The sequence below is a fragment of the Malaclemys terrapin genome, chromosome 16 (assembly GCF_027887155.1).
Source record: "Malaclemys terrapin pileata isolate rMalTer1 chromosome 16, rMalTer1.hap1, whole genome shotgun sequence".
NCBI classification, from domain to species: Eukaryota; Metazoa; Chordata; order Testudines; family Emydidae; genus Malaclemys; species Malaclemys terrapin.
This window is the reverse complement of record NC_071520.1, coordinates 19921680-19936028: the sequence shown is the minus strand read 5'-3', so window position 1 is coordinate 19936028 and position 14349 is coordinate 19921680. Positions and strand designations below refer to the sequence as shown.

The 14349-nt window shown below is 41.2% G+C and overlaps 1 protein-coding gene across 8 annotated transcripts in view; it reads left to right on the top strand.

The window, feature by feature from the left end:
- EP400 (E1A binding protein p400) overlaps window positions 1–14349 on the top strand; it is a 65905-nt gene that overhangs the window by 20718 nt on the left and 30838 nt on the right. For 6 of the 8 annotated variants that reach the window (XM_054006675.1, XM_054006674.1, XM_054006672.1 and 3 more), the window contains 10 exons: window positions 605–741; window positions 1164–1333; window positions 2170–2344; window positions 3179–3315; window positions 4719–4905; window positions 6051–6217; window positions 8084–8238; window positions 8774–9010; window positions 10062–10226; window positions 11319–11486. In XM_054006675.1, the coding sequence (XP_053862650.1) occupies window positions 605–741; window positions 1164–1333; window positions 2170–2344; window positions 3179–3315; window positions 4719–4905; window positions 6051–6217; window positions 8084–8238; window positions 8774–9010; window positions 10062–10226; window positions 11319–11486 (1698 nt within the window). Of the gene's footprint in view, window positions 1–604; window positions 742–1163; window positions 1334–2169; window positions 2345–3178; window positions 3316–4718; window positions 4906–6050; window positions 6218–8083; window positions 8239–8773; window positions 9011–10061; window positions 10227–11318; window positions 11491–14349 lie in introns of all 8 variants that reach the window. The other 2 variants (XM_054006671.1, XM_054006676.1) reach the window with 2 other exon arrangements.

The window sequence follows — 14349 nt, the reverse complement described above, 5'->3', positions numbered from 1 at the left end:
AGCAACACCAGACGCTAGTAGCAGAAGCTGAGCTGACAAATAAATGTACTCTGGACAAAATGAGAGAGAGAGAGAAACAGAGATTCAGTCTTACATCATAATCTCTTTGATTCTGTGGGTTCAAATCAGACTTTGGTAGCATATGGACAAGGACAATTATTTTAGTAAAACCCTATTTATATTGGAATATGACACTCAGGTGCCTTTGTGTTTTAAGTGGACAGTTTTAGCAGTTGACCGCGCGCTGCTCAATCTCCCGTTCCCCTGCCTCGGATTTTGGGGGCCAAATGTTTTTAAAATCTCCAGTTTAACAGTATTTAAAAAAATCAACATTGTGTAATGAACAAATGACTCAGTTAACTTCTGAGACTCAACCATTGATAAACAATTGCAGTTACAGAACTGTAACCTTGAATTACAGTTTTGTATTCTCTCAGACTAGTTAACAGTTGTTCTTATAGTAGTCTTGTATTGACATTAGTATTGGCTCACACAATGAATTCAGTACATACAGTTCTTAACTTTAAAAGCAGAAAGGAGAAAATGAGTTTTCAGTATTTATCCCATGTCTGTATTGTCCTCTGCTGTATTTTTCCTCCTGTAGGTAATTGGGGTCCTCATCTTGTTGTTGTACGAAGTTGTAACATACTGAAGTGGGAGCTTGAATTGAAACGTTGGTGCCCCGGATTGAAAATTCTTCTGTACTTTGGCAGCCAAAGAGAACTTAGAGCAAAGAGACAGGTATTCTATTTTGCAAAGCTTATTTTTAGTGATGAGACTAGATCACTGTTTAGGTACACAGATTTATGCAGCTTGTTCTTGTTGAGATACAACAAGAAGTGAACAATGAAATAATGTAATGTGGGTTTCTTGCATTTACCAAGAGCTTCTTATCCATAAGTCTCTTTGAAAATGCAAGTGAAGCAATAGGGTGTCCTAAGCATTGAACAATACATGCAGTACCCTTACTCACTTTCTGGACCCCAACTGTAGTTTGAAGACCAGTATTAGCTTAAATAATTTGGGATTCATTTTTTTTAATCGCTGTAAAGTGGCTAGCATGCAATCATAATCACTGGAATTCTGCCATTACTTTTCTGTCCTACTAGTATTAACAGTTGGAGACTGCCTGTATGGATCATTATTTATTTTGGTTTTTGTAGGAATGGATGGAACCCAACAGCTTTAATGTATGTATCACTTCGTACAAGCAACTGTTTAAAGGCAACCATGCCTTCATGAAAATACGATGGAAGTACCTAGTCGTAGATGAAATGCAGCAAATTAAAAACATGACTGAGAAGCACTGGGAGGCACTCTTCAATCTCAGAAGGTGTGGAGCGTATCAACAATTTTGCCTTCGTGTTGCTTTTAGATTCGTTTTTCTGTTCACAAATTCAAGAATTCTGTTCTGTTCTGCCTGGGTTCTTACGTGGATAGTATGTTAGTTGCACACTGTAGAGTTCCCTTTATTTGAGCAGTCAAGGTTCAGAGACCTGCTCAGCACCAAATGGTAGCAGCTCACATAGCGCTATAGCTATGTTCTGGACCTTGACTTGCTCAAGCAGAAATATTTCCTACATTTTTTTTTTTTTTTTTAATATTGTGGAAATGAGAAACTAGTTTGATGGATAACTGCTTCATTTTGGATGATTCACTAATTTTGCATGAAAGTTCCAATGCGTGTGTCAGAAGGGTTAAGTTAATAAAACATTTTTTTTTTAATTCTTTTTATTAAAACACTCAAGCAGATAGGAAGCTCTGGAGTTTAACGTTATAACTATAAAGATAACTGTCCTAAATGTTAATATAACACTGATTCATTTTGTCTTTAATTTCCGATTTAATAATTAGCATTATGTCTTAACCATTATGGCTGTGACTTTCAGGCAAACTGATTTATTTACTGAAGAAGCAAATATTGTTGGAGGCAATGTTTAGGGAAAATGTAGAATTAGTTTTATTTTTGTGTTAATTTGGTTTATTGTGGTTACTTAGTGTTATTGTATGCTCTGGGGGTTGCTGTTTCTTTTTTTTTTTTTTTTAATTTATTGTGTTTTAAGTATTTGTCAAATACCCAGAGTGTTCAGATAAGTGTCTCATTATTTTATTAAAAACTACTTAATTGTTAAACCTCATTACTGAGTTTCTTTTTCATATTGTTCACAGCCAGCATCGTTTGCTCCTGATAGACACTCCTTTGCATAACACTTTGATGGAGTTGTGGACCATGGTGCATTTTCTAATTCCAGGAATTTCCAGATCTTATCTAGATTTCCCAGTGAAGGCAGCCAACGAGGAGAATCAGGATTATTGCCATAAACTTGTTATAAGATTACACAGAGTATGTAATTATTTTCTCATTTTTACTTCAGTATCCAAACACAGTTGACTCAGGCATGGAGGGTTCAGATTGATGAATTCTCTGCCTTTTCTTAACATTTGGATCAGCTCATATAGGAACTCCTCCTATAAGCATTGTGTTATACCACGATCAAAGCATTGTGTCTTATGTGGAACACTGGGCCTAAAGTCTGGAGCCCAGAATTTATGCAGCAGGGATCTTCCCAAGCCACCTGCTCCTGGGAATCCAGTACAGTCATTAGTAAAACCTTAAGAAAGATTTGCATGTTAAATTTGGCTTTTTATATGGTGCGCACAAATTTTCAATGTGTGCCACAGAATTTTGTACTGATAGAAGGGCATTTTAGAAATTGTTGGGGGAGAAGCTGGAAGTGTCTGCTAAAATGATAATCACTGAAATAATTAGCAATCTTTAGCATCTTTTTACTGTGAATACAAGCAGTTCACACCTCTCTCAAAGCTGCCATTTCAGACTCGGGGGAGGGTTGATTTACATTCATTTTACAACTTGTAGGGTGGTTTTTGATTTATGTGGGGCCCCCTAGCCCCCCCACCCAATAAGGGCTAAAAGTGTCTTTAACAAAAAGCAAAACAAAACCGAAAGCTTAGATTTTGGAGCACCTTAATGCAGAAATTAAAAAAACCAACAAGCAGCAATTTTGCAGCCAGTTTTGTAGTAGCATAATCGCATTATACACAAATGGCTGCATAACTGCTGTTTGTGTGTGCATTATATCTGGTAATCTTAGCTTCAAGTTGTCAAAGTATCTTTAATGTGAAGGAAGATTATTTAATATATTATGAAATTTTTCAGATGATTCAACCATTTATTTTGCGAAGATCAAAGAGAGATGTTGAAAAGCAACTAACAAAAAAATATGAACATGTGCTAAAGTGTCGTCTTTCTAATCGGCAAAAGGCTATGTATGAAGATGTCATATTGCAGCCAGGGTAAGAAATTCAAATAGCAAAGTAAAAACTGTTATGATTCTACTCTTTGCATAAGGAGATTAAAAAACTACTTATGTCCTGGGTGGTTGCATTTAATATTTTTCTTAACCTTTTCATCATGACCAAATAATATGACATAACTACCCTGAAACTTCTAACGTTAAAGCCAAATGATATGATGGGCTTTGAAAAAAGCAACCATTTACCTCTGGATACCTAAAATCAATGATGGTCAGTTAAAAGCTGTTTTGGAATCATTCTTATCCTCTGTGGATGGTTCTTCAAACCACAAAGCCACCAGAGTTCAACAGAAGAGTCAGTTTCTGCTCAGAGGATGTCCAGGAGTAAAACAAAGGAATAGTGGTGTGGGTAAGGATGCCGCTGATTGACAGAGTTGTGGGGTGGAGAACCTGTCTGTTTAGATCAGGTGGGCAAACTTGTTGGCCCGAGGGCCACATCTGGATATAGAAATTGTATGGTGGGCCATGAATGCTCACCAAATTGGGGTTGGGGTGTGGGAGGGGGGGAAGGCTCTGGCTGGGGGTGCAAGCTCCAGGATGGGGCCGGAAATGAGGGGGCTCTGGTCTAGGGCGGTGGAGGATGAGGGCTCTGGCTGGGGATGCGGGCTGTGGGTGAGGAGTTTGGGGTGTAGGAGGGTGCTCTAGGCTGGGACCCAAGGGTTCGGAGAGTGGGGGGGGGGATATGGGCTGGGGCAGGGGGTTGGGGCGCGGGGGAAGCTCAGGGGTGCAGGCTCTGGGCAGTGCTTACCTCAGGTGGCTCCCAGAAGCAGTGGCACATCCACCCTCCAGCTCCTGCGTGGAGGCGCGGCTAGGGAGCTCTGCTGCGCGCTGCCCCATCCACAGGCACCGTCCCTGCAGCTCCCAATGTCTGCGGTTCCCGGCCAATGGGAGCTGTGGGGGGCGATGCTTGGGGTGGGGAAAGCATGTGGACCGGAGCCCCGTGGCTGCCCCTACACGTAGGAGCCGGGGTGGGGGCCATGCCGCTGCTTCCGGGGGCCATGCGGACTGTTCCCGAACCCTGCTCCCTGGCTGGAGCGCTGGAGCGCCACATCCCGCTCCCCAGTGGGAGCTCAAGGGCTGGATTGGCTCACGGGCTGTAGTTTGCCCACCCCTGGTTTAGACCGTTTCTGACAGTGTCCTTCGTTCCTCAGTTTCATGATAATTCCAAAATCACATTCACATATTTTGAAATGATATTGTGTTACACTAAATACTCCTGGAACATCTCTCTATTTAAACCTAAGTATATATTAAGATTGCTATGTAACATATTACACTTCAGATTCTAGCCCTATGAGTTCAATGACGTCTCTTTCAGACTTTATAAAAACTATGCTTAAACTGAGAAATTTACAATATATATATATATATTTTTTTTTATAGAACCCAGGAAGCTCTTAAAAGTGGACATTTTGTCAGTGTCCTTTACGTTCTGATGCAGCTGCAAAGGATTTGTAATCACCCTGACCTGATAAATCCCAGGCTTTCCAGCTCCTCGTATGTATCAGAGGCACTAGAATATGGAACTGCTTCTTTGGTACTAAAAGCACTAGACCGGGATCTTTGGGAGGTGAGTGAAAAGTGAACTGTTTAAAAATGGTCCTTGCAGAATGTTGGTGTTTAGTGAACATAACATCAGCCTCTCGTTCGTGGGACTGTGCTGCAAGCCCAACTATAGATTATAAGTGGAATGAATTTGCTATTCGGAGTCCACCACCTAACTGAACACATGTTTACTACATTTCTCTTTCTCCCTGCAGTATGAGTTTTAAGAAATGGTTGAGTAATAAGTTTGCATTCATGTTCCAGCTGTCCAAAGAGAAATTGGCTTCATTTTGCATTACTGTTATGTATTTCTTGTCTTCAGGAGCTTTCCTATACCCAAAAATACACTCTTAAATGAGAAGAAAATCTAGATAGGCTGTAGGAGTATAATATTCCAATTAATTTTCCTGCTTTCAGGATTTATAATAGCCATGGGACAGTATGACTTTCTTTTTTAACACAAGGGTGAGAACTTTCTGATTCAATGCACTATTGTTCTTGTGTTAGCACAAATGGTGATGTTTGGGATAGCTTATTGCCAAAGAAGTAGTGTTGCTCTAGACAAGCAAGGGAAAACAACCTCTTCACCTTAAGAAAGCAGGCTAAAAGGTGAAGGCATGGTCCCTTTGGTTGGGTTTGTTGCTGTCTTTAATGCGTATGTACTATGCCTGTGTAATGATGGGCATGTTAAAAAGACAATTGAATATTTTTTCCTTACTGTTAAAAATCTATGTATGCCCTGTAGTCTAATTTTATATTTACAAACTGTATTTGCTGGTATGTAGCTCAGTTGATGATATTTGAAATATCAGGAAAAGTGCAACTCTGTTTTATCTAAGTCGTGATTTCCCTAGCTCTATCAGTTTAATTCCTCTCCTAGCCAATTTAACACTAAAGATGGGACTGTCAACTGTAGTTATGGCCAAAAAAATACCTGGAGACTTGGCATTTTCAGTTTAACTTTTATTAGCTTAAAAAAAAAATCCTGATTTCTCCTCCCCCTCCCTACCACCCCCATCCCGAAAAACATGCTGTAAATGAGAGAAGCCAGCAATGTTAGTTTCACTTTAAACAGCCAAAAGATGAGTCTAGTTATTCTGTATCATTTATGTTGAACTTTATTATTTTTATGTGCTGACTTGTAAACCTTATTGTTTCACAATAACCTAGGATACAGACATGTGTCTTTTTGATCTGATTGGGATAGAAAATAAAATGACTCACTATGAAGCACAAGTGCTGCCAAAACAAAAGGTGACCAGAAAGCTTATTGAAGAGATTTACAGCTCCTCCCATCATCCAGCCAGACCCAACCCAGTGAAGCTCAAACCAAGCAGGTACACCCAACTTGATATGAAAATGCTCTTTCTTTGAGCTAGAATTTTAAAAAAGGAATGCAGTTCATCTTAAACTTGTCAGAAATCCTCTGTCACTGCGTTCTACCTGTATCTAGTTTATAGGTTCATTGTATTTTCAAAATGTTTACCCATGAAACTGAACGTTAGATTTTAAGATCCCTTCTGGTAATGCATTACATTCGTCAGACCACATCATACTCTGTATTTTGTTAGTATTATATGGCACGCTTTCAGCTTGTTTGCCCTCAAAACTAGGATTTTGGTTTAGTAAAGCACATTTAGGGTGCTATAAACTGATAATAGGGGTTAGTTTAGCAGACTTGGGCTCTAGATCAACAACCAAACATCATTATGACATGACGCACTTTCACGACAAGCATGTAGTATGGAGCTGCTTTGTGAAACACAAGACACAGGCTACGTCTGTGCTGTGCCGCAGTGTTGGCTGTAGAGATGTGAATTGCAGAGGGCACCAAAATGTTGCACCCTAACTGCCTTGAGTGGGTGCTGCTGGTGCAACTAAAAGGTACCTCGTTTGTGTTAATGTACATTACCGCCAGGTAGGTACCTTTTGCTTTGTGCCAGCAGCATCCACGTGAGGCAGTTAGAGCGCAACGTTTTATCGCGTTCTGCAATTCACACTCCCATAGTCCTCAGTGCAGCACAGTGTAGACAAGCCCCGAGATCCACTTTGAGTCAATCTATAGGGTTGCTGAATTTTTACTTTGGCTAGTGTGGTGTTATGGTTCACACTAATCTAGAAGTGAATAGCCTTTGATTCTAGGAATCCTAGAATACTGAAAGCAAATCTTGCAGAATTAGTGAATATTTTGCAGGTAGTTCTTCAGGCATTTAGCTGTGTCTGCAGTAGCATAGGAACAAACAGTGGTATGCTTTCTAACAGTATTTCTCTTGTAAGGAACCAATGTACTGAAGAATCTGGAAGATGTATAGGTTCTCTTTCTAGAGATGCCATAGGGGGGCACCCCACTTCCCTTTGAAAATTCTGAGGACCTCCTTCTTTCTCCTGCTTTCTGCCCCGATTCTTGCAGCCCATCATAGTAGTTTTAATTCTTCTGCATGTGTACTACACATGTATATGCTGGAACCTATCACTTGGAGTTGCTGTTGAAAGAAATGTGGCAATTTATCCCCTTGTACAGATTTTGCAGCACTTCTGCATACATGTAGGTTTTCTAGTATGTAATAACAAGACTTGCAAACTTTATCAGATATCTACCAGCTGGAGTCTGGTATCAAATATGATTAGATAAGAGACTGATCAGTGAAGCCAGAAGTGGGATGCTGGAATTTCTACCAGTGTTTAGTCCTGTTCAAATGCTCCCTTGTAGATGCAAACATCTGCAAAGGAGAAGGAACTTTCCCTTTTGTCTTTCTTCCTTCTCCTTAGCTGTGTAGAGTGGCAGGATATCTTTGCTCCTCTCCTCCTTAAGGCTTCTCCTTTCCTCATACAACTCCACACCTATGTGTTACAGGTCATAGCTTTCCCAAGCAACAGTGTCAGCGATTTCTAGTTGGTTTCACTGCTGTCCACAAGGTTTTTGAATAGTAGTTAGTGAAGCCAATCCGATTCTTTTTCAGTGTCATGCTGTTGCTGCTCTTGGAAAAGCTGTGAGCAGCAGCAGAGGCAATGGAGCTGTTGGTCTGCAGATTCAAGAAATCAGCATTGCATCAGTTAGGGGGGAAAAAAAGTTTCAAGGAAAGCTTAAATTTAGCAGGCATAGATGGGCTTGATCTCCCTGTTCCCCTGGGAAAGCTGAGTGGAGTTTTAAAGGCCTGGTTAATAATTTTCTCTTAAGCTTTTATTTTGCATGTACTTTGCAGGTTGTTTCAGCCAGTTCAGTATGGGCAGAAGCCTGATGGCAGGACTGTAGCTTTTCCAAGTACTCAAGTGCAGCGGACAGTGACCACAGCAACAGTAACTCAGCAGGGACAAGTGCGAGGAAGATCACCCATTGCTACAGTATCTGCGAATCAAGGTAAAAAAGGTATTGCTACCTTAGTTAGTTAAACCTCTGAATATACTGACATATGCTAGTTTGTTAATAGAACTCTTCTTTCCTCTAGCTTGGTGGTCTAGATTACTAATGGCTTTTAAAAAAATAAAATAAAAACAAACTAATAGCCAGTAAATTTCCTCCACTAGTTGCTACAGTGTGACCTACCATTGTAGTGCAAAGCTCATCTGGTGTAGCCTAACTGATAATGCATGAAATATACTGTGACACAATTGGTATTTAAACCCCCAATTGTATATAATGTTCTGTTGAATTTAGGGATTTACAATGCTTTTGTATATATACTTAGTCTTTTTAAAAAATGCTTACCGATTATGTACTGTTGTAAAAATAGGATGGAGTGATAGGTATGGGTAGAAATCCCAGTCTGTAAGGAAAAGCCATTCCTTTAGCCATTTTAATATCCTGTTGGAAGGTTTCTTTTTAATGCAGGTTGTTTAAAACAATGGAGTTAAAACCTCTAACAACTTGCACAAACAAACCTTATTGATTGCAGCTGCAGCAGCACAGTTTCAGACAACTCAGGCTTCTACCAGTGCTCCAAGACACCAGCCAGCAGCGACCTTCACCACAGCAACTAGCACAGCCAATCCTGTGAAACAGCGGGGTCAGACCACTGCACAGGCCTCACAGCTAGGCCAGACCCAGCCACAGGCCCCCTCGCACACCATCCAACAAAGTGTGCTGCCTCAGAGGCTGGTACTGACCTCTCAGGCCCAGGCACGGTTGCCTAGTAAGTGGCCTCCCCTTTCAAGGTTTCTCCCACCTTTTTACTACAATGAGGTTAAGTTACTAGGCACCCTAAAATGTGTACAGAATCTTTGTTTTTTTTTTCACTCTTCTGATTAGCCTTGCTCACTACGCTGCTTATGACCAAGGAAAATCAAAAATTGGATAAGAAACAATAGAATTGCTGTGGACATACATTAGTGGTGTCAACTTAATCTCCTATTTCTGCATGTTTCCTCTGCTGGCAAGACTTCCTTCAGACCAAATGTTTTAGCTCTATCCTAATTATTCTTTTCATATTAAACACTAATCCATCTGCTTAAAGACCTCTCTCGCAGAGACAAAAGTCACAACTGTTAGGCAGAGAAAAGCAGTGAGGCTTTGCTTTAAGGTTGTATGTACCCTGCCTACTAGCATGTATATAGAATACTGAGCACTGATGTATTAATTTTCTCTCTGGGGTAATGCACTGCCTTTACAAAAGCTAAGTTTCATGCCACCATTTTGTAACTTTACTTGACGCTTTTTGCTTGTAAACTTTCTGCATTTAAATCAGAAAAATCTTGATACTTATAATTTTAGAGCTTTTTGACTTGTCTAAAAGTGCAGCTCACTTAATATAAATCTTGCTTACGCAGCACATTTTAATCTTCAAGCTTTTTAAAATGTGTTTTTTCTCATTTTATTTTGAGTGAATATTTTGTCTTTTCGTTAAACCTTTCTTAGTGCTCTTGAAAAGGCAGTGGAGATCACTTTAATATGTATACTTATTCTGTTATAAAGTGTCACATGAGTTTTCAGGTAGCTCTTACACTTTTTGCTACTAAAAGTGAAAGGATAACTTCTCAAATGTTGATGTTTAATTTTAAATGATCGGTTTTTTCCAGTCTGTCCAACTAATACAGAAAGCAATACCTGCTGAACTTTTATATGACACTTTTGAAGCACTTTATATAATTATGCATGGAAGGCGCTTCAGCACCAGTTTACTAACCAACATTTAGAATTGTGGGAACAGAAGGGCATTCATTAATGTATGTTTCCCTCCTTAACAGGTGGTGAGGTAGTAAAAATAGCCCACCTGGCCTCCATAGCATCAGCGCAAGGCAGAATCGCACAGCCAGAGACACCTGTAACACTGCAGTTTCAAGGGAATAAATTTACTTTATCACACAGCCAACTCCGCCAGCTGACGGCAGGGCAGCCTCTGCAGCTGCAAGGTACTCTTCTGTCCAGCTTCAATCAGTGGGTTTTCTAATGCTGATACACTAGACCATTGGGACAGGGAAGGCTTTCCTCATTGCTGTACTTTAAGCATATTAAAAAAGGAGGTATTTTTTTCCATTGATAATACCATTTGTTGTGTCTGTTCTTTGTACTGTGAGGGGCAGCAAGGTAGATCTCTCTAGAAAAAATATACACCTGTTAAAGGAAATGTGGTTACAGCATTTTTATAAATTTTATTTGAATATTTCATTCATGAATATATTCTTATATGTATATTGTGCACATAGAATAAAGGAATGCTTTAATTAAAAATTAAATACACAGTTATGTGGAGCAAAATTCAAGTAATCTTTAACCTTGTTTCTGCAACATTACTTTTTAACCTCTCCATAATAAACTAATGTGTGTCTATTTTAACCCAGCAACTGCTATGTGCAGAGTACATGGCATACGATATTCTTGCTCTGAAACAGTCCCTCTTGGCTCTGGTTATGGAGGTTCTGTGGTTTGTGAACTCCCAAATTCTGGGGAAATTTGCTTAGCTGCAAAATAAGAGGCTTTAATTAGGCCCATGAAGTAGATGTAATTGGGGAGGGAAGGTGATGGGCTTATCCTAGTTTTAGAATGATTTAACCTATGAGGTTCCTTTCCTAAGTGGTGATATTTCTGTATGTAACTTTGAGAAAATGTAGGTGGTTGTCCTCACACCAGAAAATCTTAAATTTTGAATCCAGTAAGTAAATTAGATGTACAGCAAAATTAAAATTAAAATATTGTATATTTGGGGAAAGATATTACATAATTGGGAGTAAATTTAAAAACAAATACATAGATTCCTGATACCTTGCTGCCTTTTCCTTCTGGCGTGTAAGGAAATGAGGTAATCTTACGAACTTCCTTTGATTAGTTTCAGATGAATAATTCTTGCATTAGATGAACAGTACCTTTGTGTTCATTCACTTGGAATCAGATATTCCCAGCAGGGTAGGCCTTACCTGTTGCGGTAATACACCCTGCCGGAGAAGCCTCTTGGCTCTTCTGTCTTTTGCACTGACTCATTTTTTTCATTTAACTCACAATTGCAGGAAGTGTTCTTCAAATTGTTTCGGCTCCGGGCCAGCAGTACTTGCGGCCTCAGGGCCCAGTTGTCATGCAGACAGTCTCTCAAGCAGGAACTGTTCAAAATGCTCTGAATGCTTTGGGAAACCAGCACCAAGCAGGTGTGCCAACTTCTACAGCAGTAACGCAGCAAGGTAGGTGCTCTGTCGTGAAGTGATGTCTCCAGTTTGACATCTACCTAGCAAAGTTGCTTTTTATGTATTTCAAGTTGCTTATTAATTGGTACCAGGTAATTGTCATTGTTAATTCAGAAACATGGGCTAGCTAACTGATTGAGCTATTTTGTTCTGTTTAAGTGGCGGGGATTGAGTTACCTAAACTGGAAACAAACACAAATCTTTAAACCAAAACAGAATGGAAAAAATGCATGCTTCAGAGAGGTTGAGGCTGCACTGTGTATTCAAAATTTCTCTTTTCAAGCTGTCTCTAAAACCAAATTGCACTGGATAGTAAAATGTAAGTTTCAAAATATTTGCCGCTTTTCAAAGTAGAATCTAGGTGCTTATTTTTTACTACAGCAGATGCTCTTAATAGCAATCCTGATATTAGCAAATTCCAGTTAGTAGCAACATTTTGCTGGGAACCAGTGCCGTCCCATTGACTTTAATGGGTTTAAAGATTGGGAACAGGCATGCTGCTTTATTAACCTTTTTGGTGAAGAAAGGCCCCAGCTGCATGCAGGTTTCTGCAATGTGGAAGCCCCTGCTGGAGTCCAGGTGCTGCAGGCTGGGGAAGGGCAGCAATGGGGAAGGAGGCTGTAGCCTGGATGCCTGGTCTTTCCTCAGGCATTGGGGGCCCCTGGAGCCGCACAGCACCTCTTCCTGTGCTTGTAGGGCTGTGCCTTGCTCTGGCACTGGGGGCTTGAGTTTGGCACAAATCAGCACTTCTTTCCCTGGCTGCCACCCCATGTGCCGGGGTAAGGCACAACCGCGAGAGTGCATGGAGAGACACCATGCAGCTCCATGGGCCTCCATCACCCCTGGTCCCCATGGAAAGTCCTGTCATTTGGGCTATAGCGTCCCTTCCCAGCCCATAGTGCTGAGACACCCGCAGGGGCTCACCAGCTGGGTGGGAACGTGTGCACCCCAGCAGCCCTTTATCTCTCATGTGGGTCCCAGCTGCAGTCAGGTTTACAATACTGTAGCCAGGGAAGGAAGTGCTGGGACATGCGGCGCTCTGGCCACAGGCAGGTTTGGAGGACTGCAGCCAGAGAAAGCATGTCCCAGTGCTTCCTTCCCTGGCTGCAGCCCCACAAACCTGCCTTCCACTTATTGACAGCTTCCAGATAATGGCAACTTTTTTGTTTTTTTTTTGCTGGGAACTGAGAGGTTGCTAATAAGTGGATCTATTGTATATTATGAGGGCATTGGGTAGTCTTTTATGTGCTTCCTCCTTCCAGTAGTGACTTCACTAACTGATCTTTTTTTCTGTACTTGCCTTTTCTAGTTGACCTTGTGTTTTCTGGGCTCTTCCCCTTTGTACATACACATCAGGTGTTTGACAGCCTTGTTTATAAACATGATCAAGATGTTAACGGGAGAAACAACAGAGAACTGGGTGTCTAGGGGGTACCTGTGCCATTTTGACTTTAAGACAAAACAGCAATTTACTAACTGACAAGAAATGCAGTTATTGGGATTGTCCATTAGAAATGCTGTTTGCTATAGTCACCTCCTAATTGAAGGTCATCTGCGAAATAATAATTAAAAGAAGTCCATTTACTGATCCTTTTTTCATGCATTAAGATGGCTGTAAGGTTCAGATCCTGACTTCTTCTTTTTTGTGGAACTTTTGTGGGGAGAGAGGAGGTAGGGAATGTCTAGTCTTACGTTGGAAGGTGGTATAGCTTAATGTTTCATCCTCCATCCGGGATACCACGTTTCAGTGCAATTTCAGTACCACTAATATTGCTAAAGTCCTCCAAAAAAAAAACAGGTAATTCTCAGGACCTTATATTTCCAAAGTAAAAAGCCTAAACATTCTATGGGTTTAAGATGAGAGAAGAGTCCCTCTGAAACTACTGAGGCTACTTTTATATATTATAAAAGAAAAATAAAGAATGACTTTTGTGATTCATCTTTTAAGCACTTATTTTGACTTTCAAGACTTTGCCTTAAATGCTGAGTGAATGCCATTATTGCAGATGATGGGAAGCCATAATTGCTTAGTTTGCGTCTGTATATTGCAAACTTGAATGTATGCTGGAAGCTCAGAGTAGCTCGTTTGCTTAATGTAAAAATGTGGAAACATGAAGATGTCCTCTCTTTGCTTCTTACAGTTGATTATTCCTCTTAACTGTATAATATATTTGCACCAGATTGTGCTAATTAAGTCTAATTGTTCATTAGGGTATCAATTCAGCCCCGAAATGCAGTGTCATATTGAGTAGCAGGGAGTTTGTACTAATTTTCTACTGAGAGCATTCAGTGCTGGTGAGCAGCGTGTGGTAGGAAACTATACATCTTGCCTAGAAATCAAGAAGAACACAGTGTTGCCACTGGGTGAACGCTATCCTTGACATTGTATGTAGTTTAGGGTTACCATATTTCAACAAGCAAAAAAGAGGACGGGAGGAGCCCCGCCCTAGCCCCGCCCCTGCCCCTCCCACTTCCCGCCCCCCCCAAACCCCCAACCCTCCCCCCGTTCCTTGTCCCCTGACTGCCCCCTCCTGGGACCCCTGCCCCTAACTGCCCCCCGGGACTCCACTCCCTATCTAAGCCTCCTTGCCTCTTGTCCCCTGACTGCCCCAACCCTTATCCACACCCCCACCCCCAGACAGACCCCTGGGACTCCCACGCCCCATCCAACCACTCCCCACCCCCTGACAGCCCCCCCCAGAACTCCCAACCCATCTAAACCCCTCTGCTCCCTGTCCCCTGACTGCTCCGATCCCTCTCCACACTCCTGCCCCCTGACAGCCCCCCCAGAACTCCCAACCCATCTAAACCCCTCTGCTCCCTGTCCCCTGACTGCTCCGATCCCTCTCCCCACTCCTGC